At 37.4% G+C, this 25,567-nt stretch overlaps 2 protein-coding genes and 1 long non-coding RNA gene across 13 annotated transcripts in view; 2 read left to right on the top strand and 1 right to left on the bottom strand.

Moving 5' to 3' along the window:
* Nucleotides 1-2,860, top strand: part of LOC108191691 (uncharacterized) — an 11,871-nt gene extending 9,011 nt beyond the window's left edge. For 3 of the 5 annotated variants that reach the window (XM_073918069.1, XM_021480206.3, XM_073918070.1), the window contains exon 3: nt 1,895-2,860. In XM_073918069.1, coding sequence (XP_073774170.1) covers nt 1,895-2,680 — 786 coding nt within the window. In that variant the 3' untranslated portion in view covers nt 2,681-2,860. Of the gene's footprint in view, nt 1-1,073; nt 1,095-1,133; nt 1,197-1,298 lie in introns of those variants that run through there. The other 2 variants (XM_073918071.1, XM_073918072.1) reach the window with 2 other exon arrangements.
* A 4,187-nt stretch (nt 2,861-7,047) lies between these two features.
* tmem101 (transmembrane protein 101) lies at nt 7,048-19,210 on the bottom strand. Of its 7 annotated transcripts, none has more exons than XR_012387687.1 (5): nt 19,021-19,195; nt 15,560-15,740; nt 13,661-13,807; nt 8,874-10,103; nt 7,048-8,533 (listed from the first exon to the last, which is right to left on the bottom strand). XR_012387687.1 is itself a non-coding variant. In XM_073917869.1 (4 exons), the coding sequence occupies exons 2-4, from the start codon at nt 15,671-15,673 to the stop codon at nt 9,795-9,797; spliced, it is 570 nt and encodes a 189-aa protein (XP_073773970.1). In that variant the 5' UTR covers nt 15,674-15,740; nt 19,021-19,210; the 3' UTR covers nt 7,048-9,794. The 7 variants fall into 7 exon arrangements, 3 of the variants coding, with proteins under 3 accessions (XP_073773970.1, NP_001314814.1, XP_073773971.1); XR_012387686.1 differs by having other exon boundaries at nt 7,048-8,672; nt 8,780-10,103; nt 19,021-19,149; XR_012387684.1 differs by lacking the exon at nt 19,021-19,195 and adding an exon at nt 17,399-17,550 and having other exon boundaries at nt 7,048-8,672; nt 8,780-10,103.
* LOC141376738 (uncharacterized) lies at nt 18,421-23,830 on the top strand. The gene is made up of 4 exons (XR_012387783.1): nt 18,421-20,307; nt 20,366-20,945; nt 21,004-21,235; nt 21,584-23,830. It is a non-coding gene; the product is annotated as an uncharacterized lncRNA (long non-coding RNA).
* Nucleotides 23,831-25,567: the final 1,737 nt, after the last annotated feature.

The following is a 25,567-nucleotide window of genomic DNA, read 5'->3' as shown; positions in this document are numbered from 1 at the left end:
GAGGCGTGGCACCTAACCCCAACCGTCATTGGGTGATGAGCAAATCGTACTAAATTATACGAATTAGATTGTACGAATTAATACGAATTAGCCACTAAATCAAAAAGTTACGAAAGGGGTATTTTGACATAAGTTAAAATTACTTCATCGTTTCTTTTTCCCCCATGTGGGTTTTAAACCAGACTTTTTAATGTTGAACGCAAAAGAAGATATTTTGAAGAATGCTGGTTGCTCATTGACATTCATAGGAAACTACTATAGAAGTCAATGGGTGCCAGCTACCAGCATTACGGGGAAGTCTATGGGATACAAGTGCGGATACTCGCATCAATATAGCATTATTTTTTTTAAACTAAATTGTACAACAATAATGAATATTTTTACATTACTGTTAGACGTTAATAAAATATAATTTATTAAGTAATTTAATAAATAAGATCAATAATACTCTGTATAATTACTGGCTGCGTCCGAAACCGCCTACTACTCAGTAGGTACTGTATTTGAATTTAAATGTACTACTCGAACGATAGAAAAGTATGTTCTATACAGTATGAATGTGAAAAGTATGAATGGAATTCGGACGTACTACATTCGCCATTTTGTCATGGTCACGTGACCTACCTGCGTCAGTTGCGTCGCTTCACTTCCATTCATGATTTCTCTCGTGGGGCATTATGGGATAGCGCAGCGTGCATGGGATGCGCACTCCAGAATCTTACCGGAGGTAGTAAGTCATCCGGGCCCTTCTCGCATACTGATTTTCTAATTCTATGAATTCGGACACACTACTCAGCTCGCATACTGATTTTAGCGTACTATATAGTATGGAAGTATGCGGTTTCGGACACAGCCACTGTTTTTGCATTACAGATGGTTGGGTTTAGAGTTGTAGTAGAGGGTGGACATTAATAAAAAACAATTTAATGAGTAATTGAATAAATAATATGAATAATACTCTGTTTAATTACTGTTTCTACCTTAGTGTGAAGGCTAGGGTTGGGGTAGACATTAATAAAACAGAATTTAATGGGCAATTTAATAAATAATATCAATAATACTCTGTATAAGTAGTGTTTCTACATTAGTGTGAGGTTTGGATTGGGGTAGACATTAATAAAACACAATTTAATGGGCAATTTAATAAATAATATCAATAATACTCTGTATAATTAGTGTTCCTACATTAGTGTGAGGTTTGGTTTGGGGTAGTTATTAATAAAACACAATTTAATGGGCAATTTAATAAATAATATCAATAATACTCTGTATAATTACTGTTTCTACATTAGTATGAGGGCTTGGGTTGGGGTAGACATTAATAAAACACAATTTAATGGGCAATTTAATAAATAATATCAATAATACTCTGTATAAGTAGTGTTTCTACATTAGTGTGAGGTTTGGTTTGTGGTAGACATTAATAAAACACAATTTATTGGGTAATTTAATAAATAATATTAATAATACTCTGTATAATTAGTGTTCCTACATTAGTGTGAGGGCTTGGGTTGGGGTAGTTATTAATAAAACACAATTTAATGGGCAGTTTAATAAATAATATCAATAATACTCTGTATAACTAGTGTTTCTACATTAGTATGAGGGCTAGGGTTGGGGTAGACATTAATAAAACACAATTTAATGGGCAATTTAATAAATAATATCAATAATACTCTGTATAATTAGTGTTTCTACATTAGTGTGAGGGCTTGGGTTGGGGTAGACATTAATAAAACACAATTTAATGGGCAATTTAATAAATAATATCAATAATTCTCGTTTACATCCAGGCCACAGCTGTATCCCTTCTAGCACCACCCAGCATTACACCATCAAATGTGAACAGGAAATGCATTCTCATTAAAGTCAATGTCCTTCATCTCTCCTCCAGGCTCTTTCCTCTCTGAACTTCCTAGAAAAGTTGGATCTGTCTTACAACAATCTCCGTGTCCTTCCACCAGAGTTCTCTCATGGTCTGACCTCCATTAAAGACCTCAAGATGTCTCACAACTCTCTGGAGCGTCTCGAGAAACACTCCCTGAAGGAGCTCGAAAGTCTGGAGCGCTTGGATCTCAGTCACAACCACATCCAGATCATTGAAGTGGGTGCGTTTCGTGGACTCACCATGCTACGCCATCTGAATCTAGCCTGGAATCAGCTGTCGGTTCTCCAAGGAGGACTCCTGACCATGCAGCAGGGTCTAAGCCTTCTTATACTAGCCCACAATAACATCTCCAGGATCGACGCAGAAGCTCTGGCTCCACTTCAGACTCTTACCATCCTGAATTTAGAAGCAAATCAATTAAGGAGCTTGAAGTTCAAGACTTTCCTAAACCTTCAGACGCCTAGCACGCATCTGCAGATGTCGGAAAACCCCTGGATTTGTGACTGCGAGCTGCATCGGGTGTTCAGTAAGATACTACGCGTCAAGCACCTCCATGTTGACGATTATATGAATATTACATGCCATTCGCCGCTGTTGTTGGCTGGAGCGTCTTTGGGTTTGATGCACAGTCAGCTGTGTGTCGCGGAAACAGCCACGGTGTTGGTGATCACCGGGACTGTGATGGTCACTGTGGTGGCGGCGCTGGTTATGGCGGAACGCAAGCGGAAGAAGCAGAAGATGAACGTGGAAAGGCAAGGAAGTGATCCCATGCCTTGGGAGGCCCGTAAATGAAGAACGCAGGAGACAAAGTGTGTTGTTCTTACAAAGTGACTGCTTACTGTGCATCTGGAAAGTATTCATAGCGCTTCACTTTTTCCACATTTGTTTATGTTACAGACTTATTGCAAAATGAATTAAATGAATTTATTTCCTCAATATTTTACACACAATACAAAATACGAGTTTTTGAAATTGTTGCTAATTTATTAAAAATAAAAAAACCTGAAAAATCACAAGTACATCAGTATTCACAGCCTTTGCTCAATACTTTGTTGATGCATCTTTGGCAGTGATTACAGCCTCAAGTTTTCTTAAATATGATGCCACAAGCTTAATACACCTGTCTTTGGGAATTCCTCTTTGCAGTACCTCTCAAGCTCTATCAGGTTGGATGGGAAGTGACGGTGTACAGCTATTTTCAGATCTCTCCAGAGATGTTCAATAAGATTTAGGTCTGGGCTCTGGCTGAGCCACTCAACGACATTCACAGAGTTGTTGTGAAGACACTCTATTGATATTTTGGCAGTGTGCTTTGGGTTATTGTCCTGCTAGAAGATAAACCATCGAGTCTGAGGCCAAGAGCACTCTGAAGCAGGTCTTCATTCAGGATGTCTCTGTACATTGCTGCATTCATCTTTCCCTCTATCCTGACTAGTCTTCCAGTTCCTGCTGCTGAAAAACATCCCCACAGCATGATGCTGCCACCAGCATGCTTCACTGTAGGGATGCTGTTAGCCTGGTGATGAGCGCTGCCTGCTGTTCTCCAAACGTAACACCTGGCATTCACTCCAAAGAGTTCAATTTTAATCTCATCAGACCAGAGAAATTAGTTTCTTATGGTCTGAGAGTCCTTCAGATGCCTTTTGGCAAACTCCAGGCGGGGAGAGGCTTCAGTCTGGCCACTCTACCATACAGGCCTGATTGGTGGATTGCTGCACAGATGGTTGTCCTTCTGTAAGGTTCTCCTCCTCTCCACAGAAGAAGGCGGGAGCTCAAACAGAGTGACCATCGGGTTATCGATCACCTCCCTGACTAAGGCCCTTCTTCCCCGATCACTCAGCTTAGATGGCCGGCCAGCTCTAGGAGGAGTCCTGGTGGTTCCAAACATTTTCCACTTACGGATGATGGAGGCCGCTGTGCTCATTGGAACTTTCAGAGCAGCAGAACTTTTTCTGTAACCTTCCCCAGCCTTGTGCCTCGAGACAATCCTGTCTCGGAGATCTACAGACAATTCCTTTGTCTTCATGCTTGGTTTGTGCTGTGACATGCACTGTCAACCCTGAGACCTTATATAGACAGGTGTATGCCTTTTTAAATCATGTCCAATCAACGGAATTTACCACAGGTGAACTCCCAGGTTGTATATAATAAAAACCAGAGATATTTACTATACTACTAAGTGCAAGAAAGACTATAAGAATAAATTGGATGAAGCCACAACCTCCAACAATAGCACAGTGGATAGAAAAACTTAATCAATATATAGAATGAAATATATGAATGCCTAACTTCAATTGAAATTGGATATTTTTAAACAAAGATGGCCACCTGTTACTATGGATCTGAACATGGCAACAGGACACAGTATTGCCAGCAGTGTCCTTTGAAAGTCGGAACTGATGTACAGTTGAAGTCAGAATTATTCGCCCCCCTGTTTATTTTTCTCCTCAATTTCTGTTTAACGGAGAGCAGATTTTTTTTTTCAGCACATTTCTAATCATAATAGTTTAAATAACTCATCTCTAATAACTGATTTATTTTATTTTTGTCATGATGACAGTAAATAATATTTGACTAGATATTTTTAAGACACTTCTATACAGCTTAAAGTGACATTTAAAGGCTTAACTAGGTTAGGTAGGCAGGTTAGGGTAATTAGGCAAGTTATTGTAATGATGGTTTGTTCTGTATCAGAAAAAAAATAGCTTAAAGGGGCTAATAATTTAAACCTTAAAATGGTGTTTAAAAAAATGTAAAAGTGTTTTTATTCTACCCGAAATTAAACAAATAAGACTTTCTCCAGAAAAAATATATTATCAGACACACTGTGAAAATGTCCTTGCCCTGTTACACATCATTTGGGAAATATTTAAAAAAGAAAAAAACTTCAAAAGGGGGCTAATAATTCTGACTTCAACTGTGTGTGTCTTTTTGCAATTTGTTTTTATTTACTGGTTGTTATTACTATTTTTTTTTTATATAACTGCTGCTGTCACTGACTGTTTAGTTCTGTAAAATGTTTTAATGTAATAATATAGTTAAAACATTAATTGGACTTTCTCAATGTTTGATAACTTATTTATTTTTGAACCCTTCTAGCTTTTCAAAGTTTAAAATCTGTAAATTATGCAAAAATTATTATTTAGGTGGTCAGCTAGGCTTGTTTTAGAGACATGTTGGCTGCTCTATTTTAAGAAGCTCTCATTAATTATACCAAAATTGTCCTGGAGGAAATCGAACATGAGATTGCATTTCACAGTTCAAGAGTGTTTGTTAGTGAACTGAAGCTGAATGACGCATTATAGGCCAGGTTTGTTTACACTTTGAAACTCAATATCTGGAGTACACGGCCTGACCTTTCGGCATCAGCTGTAATTTTATTCAGTGTTACTTTGTGTACCGGAATGTTAGAAATAATGTACTATTTAGTCCTCAGAGCTATATATAAAGCAAGTTTCACTTTGATATTTTTAATCATTTGAGACCGGTTACTCACTGAAGCTAAGCAAGGCTGTAGGTGACCTCATGGGAAAACTAGGTTGCTGTTGGAAGTGGTGTTTGTGAGGCCAGCAGGGGGCGCTCAACCTGCAGTCTGTGTGAGTGCTAATGCCCCAGTAAAAGTGAAGGGGACACTATACTGTCAGTGGGCGCCGTCTTTCGGATGGCATGTTAAACCGAGGTCCTGACTCTCTGTGTAGGGCTGTGCAATTAATCGAAAACCCGATTTCGATTTTGGCTTTTAACGATTATGAAAAACCATTAATCGAGATAAACGATTATTCCATCACGTACCGCCCCCTTTCCAGTTGTACACGTGTGAAAACTCTTTGCATCTGCAAAGCTCAGTTCCATGTGAAAATGACTAAAAGCATGCGCTGTAATGTAACTTTTGCAGCACGGGATGCGCATCATTCATATTTTTAAAATCGCAAAAGAACACGTGCGGTTGTGTGTGCGCGCGCTGTGCTTAGCCTCGGACAGGTAGCATGTGTGTGTTTCTGCGCGCGCTTGGCCTCGGACTGCAGAGCACACACACATCTAACGCGATCTTAATGTGAGCACTTTAATAGTCAAATACATGCACATTTGTGTCAGAGCGTGGTGTTTAGTGATTATTTATATTAACCCCCTTTTGTGTAATAAACAAACAAGTTGAGAATCAAAAGACACGAGAAAGAGAAACCATATCAGAGCCACACTATTCTTAAAAAGACAGCGTGCGGTATTCCTGCTGCTGCCGACTGTTTTCATTATTAATCAATAATAAAATCAAAAAATACAGTGAAGATGCTTAAAGCACAGTTTAAACAACAGATTTAATAACTCATTTCTAATAACTGATTACTTTCATCTTTGCTACGATGACAGCACATTATAATTTACTAGATGTTTTTCAAGATACTCAGCTTAAAGTGACATTCAAAGGCTTAATTAGGGTAAATAGACAAGTCATTGAATAACAGTAGTTTCTTCTGCACACAATCAAACATATATACTGCTTAAAGGGGCTAATAATATCGAGCTATTAAAATAGGTTTCAAAATAATCAAACCTGCTTTTATTCTAGCTGAAATAAAACAAAAGTCTTTCTCCAGAAGGAAAAAATATTTTAGGAAATACTGTGAAAAAACCCTGTTAAACATCATTTGGGAAACATTTATAATTAAAAATAAATTCACAGGAGCGCTAATAATTTTGACTTCAACTGATAATCGTTTTAAATAATCGTGATTACAATTATGACCAAAATATAATCGTGATTATGATTTTTCCCATAATCGAGCAGCCCTATCTCTGTGGTCATTAAAAATCCCATGGCACTTCTTGTACAGAGAGTAGGGGTGTAGCAAGACAAATTCTCTCTATTGACCCTTACTCGTCAAGGCCTCCCAATCATACCCATCCACTGAATTGGCTCTATCACTGTCTCTCCACTCCACCAATAGCTGGTGTGCGGTGAGCGCACTGGCCCCGTTGTCCGGTGGCTGCCGTTGCATCATCCAAGTTACATTACATTAGTTAATACTCAGTATTAATTTAAATATATCTATTAAATCTATCTATTCTAAATATTTAACGGATGAAAATATAAACGGTGGCATCATATTTGTCAACCATTTTACATGACAGATACTGTATCATGTATATATAAATAGGAGTTTTTGTAGATTGCATACAAAACGATTTTATTTGACATTGTGACGCTTTTACAGAAGTTGTATCAGGAATGCAAAATTATTACAAGCAGCAAAAAAATGCAGTGTCATGAGAAATGTCTGTAACATAGCTGAAAAACATGAAATAATGTTTACAAACTCCCTTTAATAGGGATAGTTCACCCAAAAATTACAATTCTGTCATCATTTACTTGTTTCAACCCTTTATGGGTTTCTTTCATCTGTTGAACACACGAAAAGATATTTTAAAAAAAGTTGCAACCATTGACTTCCATAGTATTTGTTTTCCTACTACAGAAGTCAATGGTTACAGGATTTCAGCATTCTTCAAATTATCTTCTTTTGTGTTCAACGGAAAAAAATAAACTCAAATTGAATGGAAACGAATAAATAATGAGCAAATTTCCATTTGTACGTGAACTACCTTTTTAAATCAGCATTCAACTTTAATTTAACTATTAACGCTGCTCATCGTCGTCCCCATTATAGGGATAGTTCACAAAAAAATTACAATTCTGTCATCATGTACTTGTTTCAAACCTGTTTCATTTATCTTTTGAACACAAAAGAGGATATTTTGAAGAAAGCTGCAACCACTGACTTCCATAGCATGTGTTTTCCTACTATACAAGTCAATGGTTACAGGATTTCAGCATTCTTCAAATTATCTTCTTTTGTGTTCAACAGAAAAAATAAACTCAAAATGAATGGAAATTACTTGAGGGTGAATAAATAATAAGCAAATTTCCATTTTTCCGTGAACTATACCTTTAAGCATTCAACTTTAATTTAACTGGTAAAACTCATCGTCGTCCCCTTAATAGGGATAGTTCACCCAAAAATTACACTTCTGTCATCATTTACTTGTTTCAAACTTGTGTTTCTTTTATCTGTTGAACACAAAAGAAGATATTTTGAAGAAAGCTGCAACCATTGACTTCCATAGTATTTGTTTTCCTACAAGTCAATGGTTACAGGATTTCAGCATTTTTCAAAATATCTTCTTTTGTGTTCAACAGAAAAAAATAAACTCAAAATGAATGAAAACGACATGTGGGTGAATAAATAATGAGCAAATTTCCATTTGTGTGTGAACTACCCCTTTAAATCAGCATTCAACTTTAATTTAACTATTAAGACTCATCGTTGTCCACTTAATAGGGATAGTTCACCCAAAAAAAAAAAAATTCTGTCATCATTTACTTATTTCAAACCTGTTTCATTTATCTGTTGAACACAAAAGAGGATATATTGAAGAAAGCTGCAACCACTGACTTCCATAGCATGTGTTTTCCTACTACAGAAGTCAATGGTTACAGGATTTCAGCATTCTTCAAATTATCTTCTTTTGTGTTCAACAAAAATAAAATAAACTCAAATTGAATGGAAACGACTTGAGGGTGAATAAATAATGAGCAAATTTCCATTTGTGTGTGAACTACCCCTTTAAATCAGCATTCAACTTCAACTATTAAGACTCACCGTCGTCTCCTTAATAGGGATAGTTCATCCAAAAATAACAATTCTGTCATCACTTACTTGTTTCAAACCCGTGTTTCTTTCATCTGTTGAACAGAAAATAAGATGTTTTGAAGAAAGCTGAAAACCTGTAACTAATGACTTCCATAGTATTTGTTTTTTTCTACTATAGAAGTCAATGGTTACAGGATTTCAGCATTCTTCAAATCATCTTCTTTTGTGTTCAACAGAAAACAAAATAAACTCAAAATGAATGGAAATTACTGGAGGGTGAATAAATAATAAGCAAATTTCCATTTTTCCGTGAACTATACCTTTAAGCATTCAACTTTAATTTAACTGGTAAGACTCATCGTCGTCCCCTTAATAGGGATAGTTCACCCAAAAATTACACTTCTGTCATCATTTACATGTTTCAAACTTGTGTTTCTTTCATCTGCTGAACAAAAAAAGATATTTTGAAGAAAGCTGCAACCACTGACTCCCATGGCAAGTGTTTTCCTACTACAGAAGTCAATGGTTACAGGATTTTAGCATTCTTCAAATTATCTTCTTTTGTGTTCAACAGAAAAAAATAAACTCAAAATGAATGGAAACGACTTGTGGGTGAATAAATAATGAGCAAATTTCCATTTGTGCGTGAACTACCCCTTTAAATCAGCATTCAACTTTATTTTACCTATTAACACTCATTGTTGTTCCCTTAATAGGGATAGTTCACGCAAAAATTACAGTTTTGTCATCTTTTACTTGTTTCAAACCCGTGTTTCTTTTATCTGTTAAATGCGAAAAGATATTTTAAAAAAAGTTGCAACCATTGACTTCCATAGCATTTGCTTTTTCCTACTACAGAAGTCAATGGTTACAGGATTTCAGCATTCTTCAAAATATCTTCTTTTATGTTCAACAGAAAAAAATAAACTCAAAATGAATGGAAACGACTTGTGGGTGAATAAATAATGAGCAACTTTCCATTTGTGCGTGAACTACCCCTTTAAATCAGCATTCAACTTTAACTATTAAGACTTGTAGTCGTTCTTTTAAATAACGCATAATAAAAAAAGCAAACAAAATGTAATGTAAACAGCCTTCAGAAGACTTTACGCTCGCGATCTGATACTCCAAAAAGCGAGCTGAGAATTGCATCCTCTGCACCTTTGAATGTTCAGAGCATTAACGTCATCAAAATGATCCCCTGAGACACGCACGAGCTCACCGTTTGTCCTTGTACGGAGATCTTTCACGCATGTTTAGCTGTCGGTGGCCAAAATGAGCACGGCTCCGAAGATGCCCACGTTCTGCCCGATGAGCTTCATCTGGTTCCAGAACTCCACACGGCAGCTGCGGTGCCAATAACCGAAGTTACCGTCGATGAAGAGGATGACCAGCGGTAAGAGGACAGCCAGGATCTGTGAAGCCACGCGCACGTAACATCCAGACAGGTATGCGAGCGCCAGCACACCGAACACCAGCACCAGCAGCTGAACAGTCAGCTCTCCTCCGGGAATGTGGTCCAGATAGGCCAGCCGGTCCTCCTTACTGTGCTGCAGCGAGTACACCTGGAGGAGGAATAATAGAGGTAATGGCAACACAACACCGCCTACTGTATTATATGTAATGCATATACTTCTAACACTGTGTCCTGACAACATGTGACGATTACAGCGACAAGCAATATGGCTGTCTGCACCAAAGGCGTCACGACATGACAGACACATTTAATTACCAGCTACTGCACTCCCACTGAAATGGTGAAGGCTTTTAATTCATTCATATTAAACCTCTTCAACATTATTAATAGGCTACTGAGTGACTAATGTTGTTGGTTTGCATCGAGTCAACATCTGCTGCTGCTTTCAGTAATAAATGTAATGTAAAATAGTATTTAGGTGCATCTCTGAATCAGTCATCTGCACGTCAGTAACTGTCTGGTTTAGCTCAGCTACCAAATCTGACCTTCGAAGACTACGTTGAATAGTTCGGACTGCTAAGTGGATCATTGGTACAACCCTCCCTACTCTCCAAGAACTGAACTTATCCAGAGCGAGCAGAAGGACTGCCAAAATCACTCTGGACCCCTCACACCCAGCACACTGCCTCTGAACTTTTACCTTCTGGTTGACATTAGAGCACTGTGCACAAGACCAGCCCGACACAGAAACAGTTTCTTCCCTCAGGCAATCCATCTCATGAACATTTGATGATAGTACTTGTGGAGCCAACATCACTACTTGCTATTCACTTTTATACAAATATATACTTATTTAACAACACACTTTACATGCCAACGTGCACATAACAGCTGCACATATAACACTGTCTATATGAGCAATATCACACTTGTAGCAGTGCGATATGGTTGTATATCAGCACTGGTGGGAGGCGTGCGTTGACACGAGGCCACAGGACGAGTGCCTTAGTGCCCCCACCAGTGCCGATATACAGCCATATCGCACTGCTACAAGTGTGATATTGTGTTTATACAACAGTTTGACGGCATAATTGTGTATTTTAAAAACAAAATCAGACATGGAGAGTGTCTAAAACCCTTTTGTATGAGGAACTACTTTCTTCCGCGTTGGATTCAAAGCCTAAGCTGACAGTTAAACAGCCGAGCAAGCATCTTTTAAACTTCAGATCTGTAGTGTCTGCTTTGTTGCTGGCTGTTTGTGGGCGAAGTGATACACAAGGGGTAAAGAGGCTGTACGGGTGCTGATATTACTTAAATATATCACGGCTATCAGCCAATCAGATTCGAGAACCAGACAGGACTGTTGTATAAAGTAATATAGCTCTACATACACTTGCTAATCTGTATATTTGCAATCACTACTTGCTTCTATTTTTAAAATATGTTTATTATCTGTTTTTTGTCCTGTCTTTGTAAAGCCTGGTTTATACTTCTGCGTCAAGTGACCGGCATGACCCAAGTGGCTCAAACTTTGAGGCAGGAACTGGCGGATGTGCAACAACTTTAACTATGAGGTAAACACAGAACAAAACTTTCCATCCGGAGCTCCTTCACGGGACTCCACACATGTAAACAATCGCTCGCGCCATTAGCACGGCTCTCGGTCCCGCCTAGACTCGTCAGCGCTACCGAGCCAACCAATCACAGAGCTTGCGCTACGCGTCGTTGCGACATGTAGTTACAATTTTTGAGAGGTGCACGTCAGCGACGGCCATGGCGAATGGCTATGCGTCTGCGCCGTAGCATACGCCGGCGTTTGACGGAGAAGTATAAATCAGCCTTAATTCTGTAGAAGCTTCTATGAAAACAAATTCCTCATATGTGTGAACATACCTGGCGATAAAGCTGATTCTGATTCTGATTCTTTGGTAGCATTTAACACTGAATAAAGCACATCAGTACCTGAGGTTATTATTGACAAAATAGTTTATGCTGTTGTTCTGCAGTGATGTCGTGGAAATAAAAAAAACATTTCTGAAATAGAAATTTTACGCCAAAAAAAATAGCTAATGTTATTAAATTATATTAGATTCAACTTCATAGTTACACTACAGATGGATGTACTATGAACATTATATACAGGTTGTATTAGCTATGAAAAGATGTACGATAAATGAGTATATGTACAATGTATTACATGTTTTTTAGAAATTAATTCCAAGAAGTAAGGCCGGATTTAAAACACATTGGGCCCTGGGGCTATAACAAATCCAAGGGACCCCCTTTTATTTTTTTACCTTACAAAACTATATAGTTATCTTTATTATAAGTTGTTATTATTAACAATAATTTGCTAATTAATATTATTATCTAATTTTACACCATTTGATTTATACTTATTATTTTTTTCTCTATTTTCTTAAAATCGACCTGCAAGTATACAAAACTAAGTAATGACATAATATGAACATGTTAATACCATGTGGAAACAATAATACGTCTTAGATCAGAGGTTCTCAAAGTGGGGGTCGGGACCCCCCGAGGGGTCGCGGGACAATGAAGGGGGGGGTCGCCTGGTGATTTTCAAAAATCAATTAATTTTTATTAAACCTTAAGACTTACTGTATTTTATAAATAACCTACTGAACCTACTAGCTTATAGTTACTAGTTCTATTGGATTGCGACTTCTCGGGTAATTACATTATACTAAAGACACAGCAATACTGTCAGATGCAGCAGATTTCGTAACACCAGGTTAAACTTTCTTGCCCATTTACAGCACTGACATACATAAAAAAACAAAACAAAGAATAGACTTGGGTCTATTGGTGTGTGTGCGCGTCATTGCATACAAGGTTTCTATATTTATAACCACCACCTCAGAGAATATTGGGGGTCACGAGTCACTGGCATTGTCATTTTGGGGGTCGCGGGCTGAAAAGTTTGGGAACCCCTGTCTTAGGGTGCTTTCACACCTGTGAATCGATTCAGTTGTTCCGAAACAGAGATTAAAATTGTTACATTGTTGCTCTTTGCTCTTGGAGCGGTTCGCTTTCACATTGCAAAGTTTCTAATCGGACCAAAAGAGCTAAAACAAGTCACGTGTGAGTAAACTCTCCTCACATTGGTCAGAGTGTCAGGGTTTATTTTGCAGAGTCCCGCTCAGCTGTCAGGAGAGGTGGTGGTTTGGTGGTGATTGACAGGGTGCGCGCGCGATGTGTCTAAGGAGAGATGCGGTGGGGAGGGGTGAGAAGGGTGCGCGACGTAGCCTATTTGATGACCGGGAGGGAGACGCGAGATTACCGGGAGATCATCACTCGTTTGCGGGCATCCGGAGACTCGCGAAACTTCCCGCCCTACTTATAATTCTCTCTTCATATCGCCGTATGCCTATTACATATCCATAAAACACTGTGATATAAGCGCGCTCGGATCGGATCGCTTTCTCACTGCAATCGAACCGCTCCAGGGTTCGTTTCAATCGAGCCGAGACCACCTCATTCAAGCGATCTCGGAGCGATTACTTTGGCGCGGAACAGAGCGAGATTGCCCTGTTCACATATGCCAATCGAACCGCGCTAACTGGGCAAACGAGATACGTTCCGAAACAAAAGTGTAGGTGTGAAAGCACCCTAAGATGACCATTTGTGAGCAGATCACTGAAAGCAGACTGGTATTAAATGGTGATAAAATGGCAAACTCACCATACATATCAAGTAAATGCCCAGGAAGACCTGTCCGGTGGACTGCAGTGAGCGTGTGCGGGGTTTCTGTCTGTAAACCTCTCCCGCTCCGCTGGACAGAATCAGAAAGCCTCCGATGATGGCCATTGCTCGGGAGTACATCCGTACCTGTGGTGGTCAGGAACAAACAGATAATCAACCATGATTTACAGGTATGGCTGGGTTTAGGCTAGGGAATAGGTATGGATTTGTATTTTCCAACAAAAACGATGTTCCTTGATCAACAAAGATGTTAATCCAGAATCGCATCGTACTATTATGATGTGCGTTTATTAGTAGCTATAAAATATGATTTATTCTACATGTCTAATTCTAGCTAAATGCTAAACCCAACTACTACCTTAACTACTATTCAAGAGTTCACCCTTAGCTGATGACTGATTATAAAGCTTGTTTGGCATGCTGTCCAGGGAGAGAGCCCTGAACTCGTGATATCCTCGAGCCCGGGGCTCCCCCTATTGCAGGGCGAGACGGAAGTCAGAGTTCAGGTAAGTCTCGAGTACTCCCCTGCTTGATAATGTTGGAAGTAGATTGATGCTGTGAAGTGTCTATGCTGTCAATTTTCTTGTGTTACATGTTTTTGGTCTGTCGGAGGAAACCGGAGAGCCCGGTGAAAACCCACGCAAACACGAGGAGAACATGCAAACTCCGCACAGAAACGCCGACCTGGCCAGGTAGAGTCCGAGCCGGTTGCATTCTTGCTGTGCGACCGTGGTGCTAACCACTAGGCCTCCGTGCTGCCCTGACAAGGAAATGGGAGGAGTAGGGGTGGAAGGGGGGATTCTTCAAGACGAAGATGGTTGAGGTAAGATACTCTGGTTATTTATAGTGCTTAAGGAGTCGTCTGATTGGTGAATCAGCATTAGCTAATGTGGACCAGGTGCTAGCAATCATAAGCACGTGCTCCTCTCGAAATTAGTTTATAAATAAACTTCACTTAATAAACAGCTCATAAATTTAATAGCTGCGTCCGAAATCGCCTACTACTCAGTAGGTGCTGCATTTGAATTTAAACGTACTACTCGGCCGTTAGAAAAGTATGTTCGATGCAGTATGAACGTGAAAAGTATGAATGGAATTCGGACGTACTACATCCGCCATTTTGTCATGGTCATGTGACCTACCTGCGTAAATTGCGTCGCTTTACTCCTATTCATGAATTCGCTCGAGGGGCATCATGGGATAGTGCAGCGTGCATGGGATGCACACTCCAGAATCTCGCCGGGAGTAGTAAGTCATCCGGGTACTTCTCGCATACTGATTTTCGAATTCTATGGCTGTGTCCGAAACCGCATACTTCCATACTATACAGTACGCGAGCCGAGTAGTATGTCCGAATTCATAGAATTCGAAAATCAGTATGCGAGAAGTACCCGGATGACTTACTACCTCCGGCGAGATTCTGGAGTGTGCATCCCATGCACGCTGCGCTATCCCATAATGCCCCGCGAGGGAATTCATGAATGGGAGTGAAGCAACGCAAATTACGCAGGTGCGTCACATGACTATGTCAAAATGGCGGATGTAGTACATCCGAATTCTATTCACACTTTTCACATTCACACTGTATAAAATGTACTTTTTTAACGGCCGAGTAGTACGTTTAAAATTCAAATGCAGTACCTACTGAGTAGTAGGCGGTTTCGGATGCAGCCTATGAATTCGGACATACTACTCGGCTCGCGTACTATATAGTATGGAAGTATGCGGTTTCGGACGCAGCCAATGGCTATTTTTTTCCCCAACATTCCTCAGTATATCTTCTTTTGTGTTCAGCAAAATAAGTGAAAGTTGAGTAAATGATTATGGAATTGTCATCTTTGGATATGTTCTGTCTCTTTAAATCAGACTCTGTTTTACCTTCAGCCAGTCTCCATAATGGACTTGCCCTCCCACATAGGACACATAGGTGCTGAGGGCCAGATGAATGGCAGCTGCCAGCGCGAACCATCTTCTCTTCACACCAAACGACATGAAACTGGCACACAGCACTGCAGCTCCCAGATCTATGTACAGGTAGGGCACCTGGATGTCTGGCTTCCTTAAACGACAATGAAACAGAGAGAATTTATTTAAGTGCAAGTAAGATTTTCCGACTTTAAAGTCTGCATGAACTGGAGGCTGCGACTGTTTTTATTTTGTATAGTGATGCAGTTTCTAGAGAAACGGAATATTAAATGAGAAAACAGTGGGCGTGGCTTGTTTTTTTCTGCTGTGAGCTGATTGGATGTACTGAAGAAGGCATTTAATTTGGGAAAGATGGAGAAAATGGTTTGGGAAGAGTTATTACAGCCTGACAGACTCCTCCTGCTCACCATTTCTGATCGTGTCAAAACTGACAGCACGAGGGGGGTGTGGTTAAGCGTGTTAGCCACACCCACTACCTCAGACCTAATCTGAGAATTTGAATTAAAAGAAACAGCAAGTGCATTTTCAGATTTTAATCAAGTATTAGAAGGGCCAACTATTGTTTGTTTTTCTTAATGACTTGTATAGATCAATTGTTCATCACAAAACTAGCAATGTGAGCTGACAAAATCAATATAGCTAGTTTTGATATTAAGTGTACTTTAAATATCATTGTATGCTAGTCTATGAATTGAATTTAAAGTGATAGTTCACCCAAACAATCATTTACTCACCCTCGACTTGTTCCAAACCAGGTTTCTTCGTTCTGTTAAATACAAAGCAAGATATACTGAAGAAAGCTGGAAACATTGACTTCCATAGTATTTGTTTTTCCTACTATGGAAGTCAATGGTTACAGGTTTTTAGTTTTCTTTTTCTTCAAAATATCTTTTTCAGTGCTCAACAAAATAAAGAAACTCGTAGATTGATAGAACAACAATAGATTGAGGTACAGTTAAAGTTGCTTTTATATTCACACATTTGTTCATTTTTGAACAGTCACATGACAGCTATATTGTTTACCACACTATATTAGATTGAGGTAAAGTTGGTTTTATATTCGGATATTCATACATTCTCCTTAATAATATAATTTCAAAGAAGTATTCTTTGTTAATTGTAAATAGGGAAATCATATTAGCAGCCAATGACTATCAAAGTACAACATTGTTCACAGTCAAATAAATAGTGCTAATCTTGTTTTGAAGTCATACTTAAATGCCATTTCAGACTGCATATTTAAAGTAGCGTGGTAAACATTACAGACACAGTTAAATGAATGAATGTGCGAATATAAAACCAACTTTACCTCAATCTATATTCGGTTCAAAATTACCTGTAATTATGACTATAAAACAAGATTAGCACTATTTAATTGACTGTAAACAATGTTGTACTTTGATAGTCATTGGTTGCTAATATGATTCCACTAAAAATTCGCAAATAATCGTTTTCTTAAATTATATTAAGAATGTGTAAGTCAGAATAAGCGAATATGAAACCTGGTTTCAACGTTACCTCAATAGTAAATAGTGAGGTACGTTTTCATTTGAGGGTGAACTGCCCCTTTAAATGCTATCGTATGGCAGTGTTTGATGATTATTTGAATGAAACTTAACAAGCAAGCGTGAAATATGTTACTAAACGCGATGATACATGAACACACACGCATAAATCTTGATAACACACAAGTACTTTCATTATTAATAGCATTCACTAGTTAAATAAATGCACATAACATGCGTTTATACTGCGAGCTGTTTATTTGGTTTCTATCAAACACTGACGAACCGTTTGACGTCGGCGCGCTCCGCGAACAGCATCAACATGGCGAAGCAGTTCCAGAAGCCGAACCGGGTCAGAATAAAAGCTCCGAACTGAGAGAAAAATCTCAGTGCTTTCTTGCGGGTTGCAGCAGCCATAGCTCAGGATGGCGGAAGTGTATTATTATTTGCTTCCCAGGGATCGTGAACGACTCGTTCTTATGAGTCGAATCTTTTGAATGAATCACTACATCGGCTCAGTGAATGGGTAAAGCTGTGTGATACAGCTGCGTATACATCAATATAGCATACTTTTTGACACTATGCAACAACAATTAATATTTTTTTTAATTACTGAGAAGGTTGAGTTTAGAGTTAGACGGTAATAAAATACAATTGAAGGGGTAATTGAATAAATAATGTGAGTATGCTTGGTATAATTACTGTTTTTACATTACTGCGATGGTTGGTTTTAAGGTATGGGTAGATGTTAATAAAATACAATTAATTGATAATTGAATATATATATATATATATATATATATATATATATATATATATATATATATATATATATATATATATATATATATATATATATATATATATATAAATATATATATATAAACAATTCTCGTTAACCTCCGCAGCTGCATCCCTTCTAGCAACAATTCCGCGAAAGAGAAAACACCACGTGCCAAATAAATAACTTATATAGATATACGTTTTTTTTTACATTTATTATAATTTATTTAATGACTTGATAGATAAACCGCTTTTGTTTACGATATAACTGGATAAATAAAATGTCAAAAAAGATTATATCAGTTATGTTTGATGAATGCAATAAGAATTATAAAAAAAAATTAAACATTTAGGGGGGTTACAATAACTTCACCAAGACATAAAATATGCCACACTTTCTCTTTTTAAATAAAAAATCTAAATGAGCTGCAGTTAAGGCGTCATGACGTAAAAGATTCGCGGAGTCGTTCATACATTTGAACCTGAACCGGCTCTTTAAAAGAACTGACTCGCAGAAATGACTCTGAGTGTGCGCAGTGTTTCAGGAAGTGTGTTGGCAAATGTTTGCTGTTCTGACTTTTTTGTCTGACTTTACTTGTAACTCTCTCACATAGACTGCGACACAGAGGAGTTTTCCTGTAGAGGGCGCCCCATGGCTCCATCTAGAGAACCGCTTTCCCCCTTGAGCTGTACCAAAGACAACAGCCTTACAGGGACTTTGGCTGTACTGAGACTCAATTTCTTCAGGATATTTACCAGTATTTATTTATTTATATGGAAATGTTTTTTATAAAAATGTGTTGTAGTGTAAAATAATCTATATAGTTATACAACTATAGTATTGAGTAATTTGTTTACATTTTATGCTGTTGTGTTACCATGGCAACAATGAATTACCACAACGGATTAATTCAACTATTGTATGGTTCAAAAACACTATAGCTAGTATTTACCACAAATGAGTATTTCTTTCATGTGGGGAGTGGTTAAAGTATTGTTAAACAATTGTTTACGAGGTAATATTCAACTAAATATCCACATGTGCGCAACCTCACGTCAACAAACAGCTATCAATACGTGTCAATAAATCTTGTCATGTGTTATAACACTGTTATTGAGACTTACTTTCTCTAATGACACTTGGCTTCTGGATGTTTCCGGAGAGCCCCAAACACTAAAGCTTCAGTAATTGAGCTAAACCTGATCAGCAAGGAGGATTATGGGTCATGGATATCACGAGCTGTCACTCTCCCACATCCGGGACAGCTGACTTTCATTTAAACACACTTGCACTCGCTTCACAGGGGTTACGAATGTGAACAGTCAGAATACTAGAATGTTTTATTCATAGACAATATTGGGGTAAAGCATTACAAGTATTGCGGTAATATTACTTTTCTAAGTAACAAGTAATGCATTTTTTTCCCAGCAGGCACACTCATAAGACATTAATATTATTTTAAATTTAGGTCATGACGTCAGGTGACCAAAATTCAATGTCTAGACAGCGTCTAAGGACAAAGTTTTGACGACCAATAATGGCATCAAATGACGTTGATATTTTGTTGATTTTAGGTTGTGTTGGAAAGTGACCAAAATCCAACGTCATATTGACGTCAAATACTGACATATAACATCAAGCGTTGATATTTGGTTGATTTTAGGTTGTGTTGAAAAGTGACCAAAAGCCAAGCCAACATCTTAAACCAGCGTCATGATGACATCAAATACTGTATTGCAACCAAAATTCAACATCTGATAGACGTCATAGTAGCAACGTCCAAACGTCAAGTTGTAACATTGTTAGATGTTGAAATTTGGTTGATTTTAGGTTGTGCTGAAAAAGTGACCAAAATCCAACGTCATATTGATGGCAAATACTGACATTTATTCGTCAGGTATGGCAACCAAAATCCAACATCTGATAGATGTCATAGTTCAACATCCACACAACGTCAAGCTGTAACATCATTAGACATTGATATTTGGTTGATTTTAGGTTGTGTTGGAAACTGACCAAGTCCAACGTCATATTGACGTCAAATACTGACATTTATTCGTCAGGTATGGCAACCAAAATAAAATGTCATATTGATGTCAAATACTGACATTTATTCGTCAGGTATGGCAACCAAAATCCAACGTCATATTGACGTCAAATACTGACATTTATTCGTCAGGTATGGCAACCAAAATCCAACGTCATATTGACGTCAAATACTGACATTTATTCGTCAGGTATGGCAACCTAAATCCAACGTCATATTGACGTCAAATACTGACATTTATTCGTCAGGTATGGCAACCAAAATCAAACGTCATATTGACATCAAATACTGACATTTAGTCGTCAGGTATGGCAACCAATATCCAACGTAATATTGACATCAACTACTGACATTTATTCGTCAGGTATGGCAACCAAAATCCAACGTCTGATAGATGTCAAATGCTGACATTTATTCGTCAGGTATGGCAACCTAAATCCAACGTCATATTGACGTCAAATACTGACATTTATTCGTCAGGTATGGCAACCAAAATCCAACGTCATATTGACGTCAAATACTGACATTTATTCATCAGGTATGGCAACCAAAATCTAACGTCATATTGACGTCAAATACTGACATTTATTCGTCAGGTATGGCAACCAAAATCCAACGTCATATTGACGTCAAATACTGACATTTATTGGTCAGGTATGGCAACCAAAATCCAACGTCATATTGACGTCAAATACTGACATTTATTAGTCAGGTATGGCAACCAAAATCCAACGTCATATTGACGTCAAATACTGACATTTAGTCGTCAGGTATGGGAACCAAAATCCAACGTAATATTGACGTCAACTACTGACATTTATTCGTCAGGTATGGCAACCTAAATCCAACGTCATATTGACGTCAAATACTGACATTTATTCGTCAGGTATGGCAACCAAAATCCAACGTCATATTGACATCAAATACTGACATTTATTCGTCAGGTATGGCAACCAAAATCCAACGTCATATTGACGTCAAATACTGACATTTATTCGTCAGGTATGGCAACCAAAACCAAACGTCATATTGACGTCAAAAACTGACATTTATTCGTCAGGTATGGCAACCAAAATCCAACGTCATATTGACGTCAAATACTGACATTTATTCGTCAGGTATGGCAACCTAAATCCAACGTCATATTGACGTCAAATACTGACATTTATTCATCAGGTATGGCAACCAAAATCAAACGTCATATTGACGTCAAATACTGACATTTAGTCGTCAGGTATGGCAACCAAAATCCAACGTCATATTGACGTCAAATACTGACATTTATTCGTCAGGTATGGCAACCAAAACCAAATGTCATATTGACGTCAAAAACTGACATTTATTCGTCAGGTATGGCAACCTAAATCCAACGTCATATTGACGTCAAATACTGACATTTATTCATCAGGTATGGCAACCAAAATCAAACGTCATATTGACGTCAAATACTGACATTTAGTCGTCAGGTATGGGAACCAAAATCCAACGTAATATTGACGTCAACTACTGACATTTATTCGTCAGGTATGGCAACCAAAATCCAACGTCTGATAGATGTCAAATGCTGACATTTATTCGTCAGGTATGGCAACCTAAATCCAACGTCATATTGACGTCAAATACTGACATTTATTCGTCAGGTATGGCAACCAAAATCCAACGTCATATTGACATCAAATACTGACATTTATTCGTCAGGTATGGCAACCAAAATCCAACGTCATATTGACGTCAAATACTGACATTTAGTCGTCAGGTATGACAACCAAAATCCAACATCTGATAGACGTCATAGTGAAAACATCCACTCAACATCAAGCTGTAACCTTATTAGACGTTGATATTTGGTTGATTTTAGGCTGTGTTGGAAAGTGACCAAAATCCAACATCATATTGACCTCAGATACTGACATTTATTCGTCAGGTATGGCAATCAAAATCCCGCGTCTGATAGACGTCATTGTGGTAACATCCACACAACGTCAAGCTGTAACATCACTAGATGTTGATACTTGATTGATTTTAGGTTGGACGTTGGGTATTGACATCAGCCTGATGTTAGGTTAACAACATCAACCCAGTGTGCATTTTCAAACAATGTCCCCACGACGTTGGGGTACAACTTCAATCATGTTGACCCTCCTGTGCCTGCTGGGTCACTTTTTAGTTAAATTAATTAGCTTTAAAAAAAATAAATTGCCAAATTAAAATTATGATAGTGACCTTGAATCACAAACAGACATATACAGTGCGTTATACCAGGTGAGAAAAAGTAACGCAAAAGTAACGAAACGCATTAATTACTATAAAAAGTATCCAAGTAATGCAACTAGTTACTTTTTGGGGGAGTAACTCAATATGGTAATGCAGTACTTTCTGAAGTAACTTTCCCCAACACTGTTCACAGAACTCTAATGTAATCTACACACATTTTGGTTCAGAGTGTACATTAAATGGCTGAATGACATTTACAGTATCTTTGGTGTCTGTTAATGTGTCCATAAAAATGTAAATATGTCAGATTGCTTTATCGCAGTACACTGTAAAACACGATATCACAAATTTACAAATATTTGTATTCTACTTTAACTAATATTGGTGGGTTAATCAGGTTTCACCTACATTATTTTTCATCAGCTTGACTGCTGTAAGTTGAGATGATTACAATTACCTTTAATTCAACAAAAATTGTTGGCAGCAAGAATCTTTTACATTGTGGTAAAGTCAGTGTTGAGGAATCAGGGCTTCAAGGTCTCTGTTGCTAATCCTGGACAAGCGGAGATCCAGAGAAACCGGCTTACAAACGGAGCTTACAGACAATTCAACCTCAATATAGAGATGAATGAATGAGTGGAAATATACAGCAACCATTAATGCAGTTTGGAGCAAATCTGCCATGCTTTGAGCTGACATGTGTTTGCCGTTTTTATATTTTTTAAAACAATTTTTTTATTCCAGCCAAATTTTTAAGGAATTAGATTTCTTTTGAAGAAAATACTGTGAAAACTTGCTCTGTTAAGCATGAGAAATATTTAAAAAAGGATTAGGAGAGCCAGCAATTTTGTTTTCACCTGTATATAAATGAATAAGTGATCAGTTTGGCAGTAAGTCGCTTTCGATCATCAGATAATAGTCTTGTTTTCCCAACGTGGGATGTAAAGTATTAGCTATTAAGCAGATGGAGAGAGTAAAGCAGTTTATTGGGTCATGATGCCGGTGGATGAAGAGTCGCATCAGATGGTACTTTGGCTTATTTACAATTTATGTTCTAATTGATGTGTTTATATTAAAATGTAAAAGAAATGTATACAATTTGTTCAACTAAAATCAATGTTTTTCCTCCCAATTCAGCCTATTTAGGGCACAGTGTGTAATTTTCGCCACTAGAGGGCGTGTATTCACAATAAACAAAGGTGTATTTTGTGTATGGCATGAATGAGTGTGGAATCATGGGAGTTGTGGTCTTCATTATATCCCATAGGACTCATGTTGATGGATGAGATAAAGTACACAGCACTGTTATTCCAAAGATGTGGAAGCGAAAGAGAGAAATGCTGAAGCAATTAATGAAGAGAGAAGAGCACGACATCAGTGAATAGACAATCACCCTCAATAGACAATCAAATTATCAGCCCTCCTGATTTATTCGCCACCCTATTTATTTTTTCCCCAATTTCTGTTGAATGGAGAGCAGATTTCTTTAACACATTTCTAATCATAATAGTTTTAATAACTCATTTCTAATAACTGATTTATTTTATCTTTGCCATGATGACAGTACATAATATTAGACTAGATATTCTTCAAGACACTTCTATACAGCTTAAAGTGACATTTAAAGGCTTAACTAGGTTAATTAAGTTAACTAGGCAGGTTAGGGTAATTAGACAAGTTATTGTATAACGAGAGTTTGGTCTGTAGACTAATGGAAAAATATATAGCTTAAAGGGGCTAATAATATTGACCTTAATTTTTTTTTTATTATTAAAAACTGCTTTTATTCTAGCCGAAATAAAACACATAAGACTTTCTCCAGAAGAAAAAATATTATCAGACATACTGTGAAAATTTCCTTGCTCTGTTAAACATCATTTGTGAATAATTTAAAAAAGAAATACAAATTAAAATGGGGGGCTAATAATTCTGACTTCAACTGTATATTGCGGACTGTTTGTTGAGTCTGCCAGTAGTTTTTGTGGTGTAAAAATGTCAAAGAGCCAAAATGAACCTGAAAGACACCAGTTGTACCCTAAATGCGTACAACCTCCATAAAAATACGAAAATAAATACGTACTCAGCAAACTTTGAACTTTAAACAATATTTAGTTTTATTTTCTACAGGAAGGTTAACTAAACCACTTTAACTCATCTTATGAGCCACAATCATTAATAAATCTAATTTATTCTGGTGCACACTTTAAAAAACATCTGAAACTTTTTTGGTATTTTTTGATATATGTTTTTATTTAAAAAAAAATTATTTATGCTTTTAAATTGCATTATGTGATCTTAATCTTTCCTCCAGCAACTTTTAATCTAGAAAAGTCTGAAAAAGTGACTTTTATGAACATTTTTAATAGTTTAAAGTGATATATTGTCAGGGTTGGTGTTGTATATTACGCTACAAAAACCTTGTAATAATCTGCCAGAACATTTTCTGTTATTTTACAGACTTATTTCTCTCCATATTATCATCTCTTATACTTGATAATATTTCAAACTACTAAAAGGTCAATTAAAGTCACTTTGTTAAACTGCAGAGTTGAATTTTCAACATCAAAAATCAACAGAAATCTAACATCAAGCCAACAGCTTAAACCAGCGTCATGTTGACATCAAATACTGACGTTCTGGTATTGCAACCAAATTTCAACGTCGGATAGACTTCATAGTAGCATAACGTTGATATTTAGTTGATTTTAGGTTGTGTTAGAAAGTGACCAAAATCCAACGCCATATTGACGTTATATACTGACATTTATTCGTCAGGTATGGCAACCAAAATCCAACGTCTAATAGACGTCATAGTGGAGACGTCCACACAACGTCAAGCTGTAACATCATGTAAACTTTTTCGTGTTTTTTTAAAAATGTTTTTATTTTAAATTTTCCCCCATTTCTTTATGCTTTTAAATTGGATTATGGGATCTTCATCTTTCTTCCAGCAACTTTTAATCTAGAAAAGTCTGAAAAAGTGACTTTTATGAGCAGTTTTAATAGTTTAAAGTGATATATTGTCAGGGTTGGTGTTGTATATTACGCTACAAAAACCTTGTAATAATCTGCCAGTACATTTTCTGTTATTTTACAGACTTATTTCTCTCTATATTATCATCTCTTATACATGATAATATTTCAAACTACTAAAATGTCAATTAAAGTCACTTTGTTAAACTGCAGAGTTGAATTTTCAACATCAAAAATCAACAGAAATCTAACATCAAGCCAACAGCTTAAACCAGCGTCATGTTGACATCAAATACTGACGTTTAGTCTTCTGGTATTGCAACCAAAATTCAACGTCGGATAGACTTCATAGTAGCATAACGTTGATATTTAGTTGATTTTAAGTTGTGTTAGAAAGTGACCAAAATCCAACGCCATATTGACGTCATATAGTGACA

Source organism: Danio rerio, chromosome 12, assembly GCF_049306965.1.
Source record: "Danio rerio strain Tuebingen ecotype United States chromosome 12, GRCz12tu, whole genome shotgun sequence".
Classification (NCBI taxonomy): Eukaryota; Metazoa; Chordata; class Actinopteri; order Cypriniformes; family Danionidae; genus Danio; species Danio rerio.
The sequence above is the reverse complement of the archived record's forward strand: the minus strand, read 5'-3'. Positions and strand labels throughout refer to the sequence as shown.

Coding starts and splice junctions, on each gene's coding strand:
- tmem101 (NM_001327885.1), bottom strand. CDS start 17,529: ATGGCTGCTGCAACCCGCAAGAAAGCACTGAGATTTTTCTCTCAGTTC. Junction 13,808..15,559: donor ATTATGGAGACTGGCTGAAG/GTAAAACAGAGT, acceptor TGACCACCACAG/GTACGGATGTACTCCCGAGC. Junction 10,104..13,660: donor GCATTTACTTGATATGTATG/GTGAGTTTGCCA, acceptor TTCCTCCTCCAG/GTGTACTCGCTGCAGCACAG.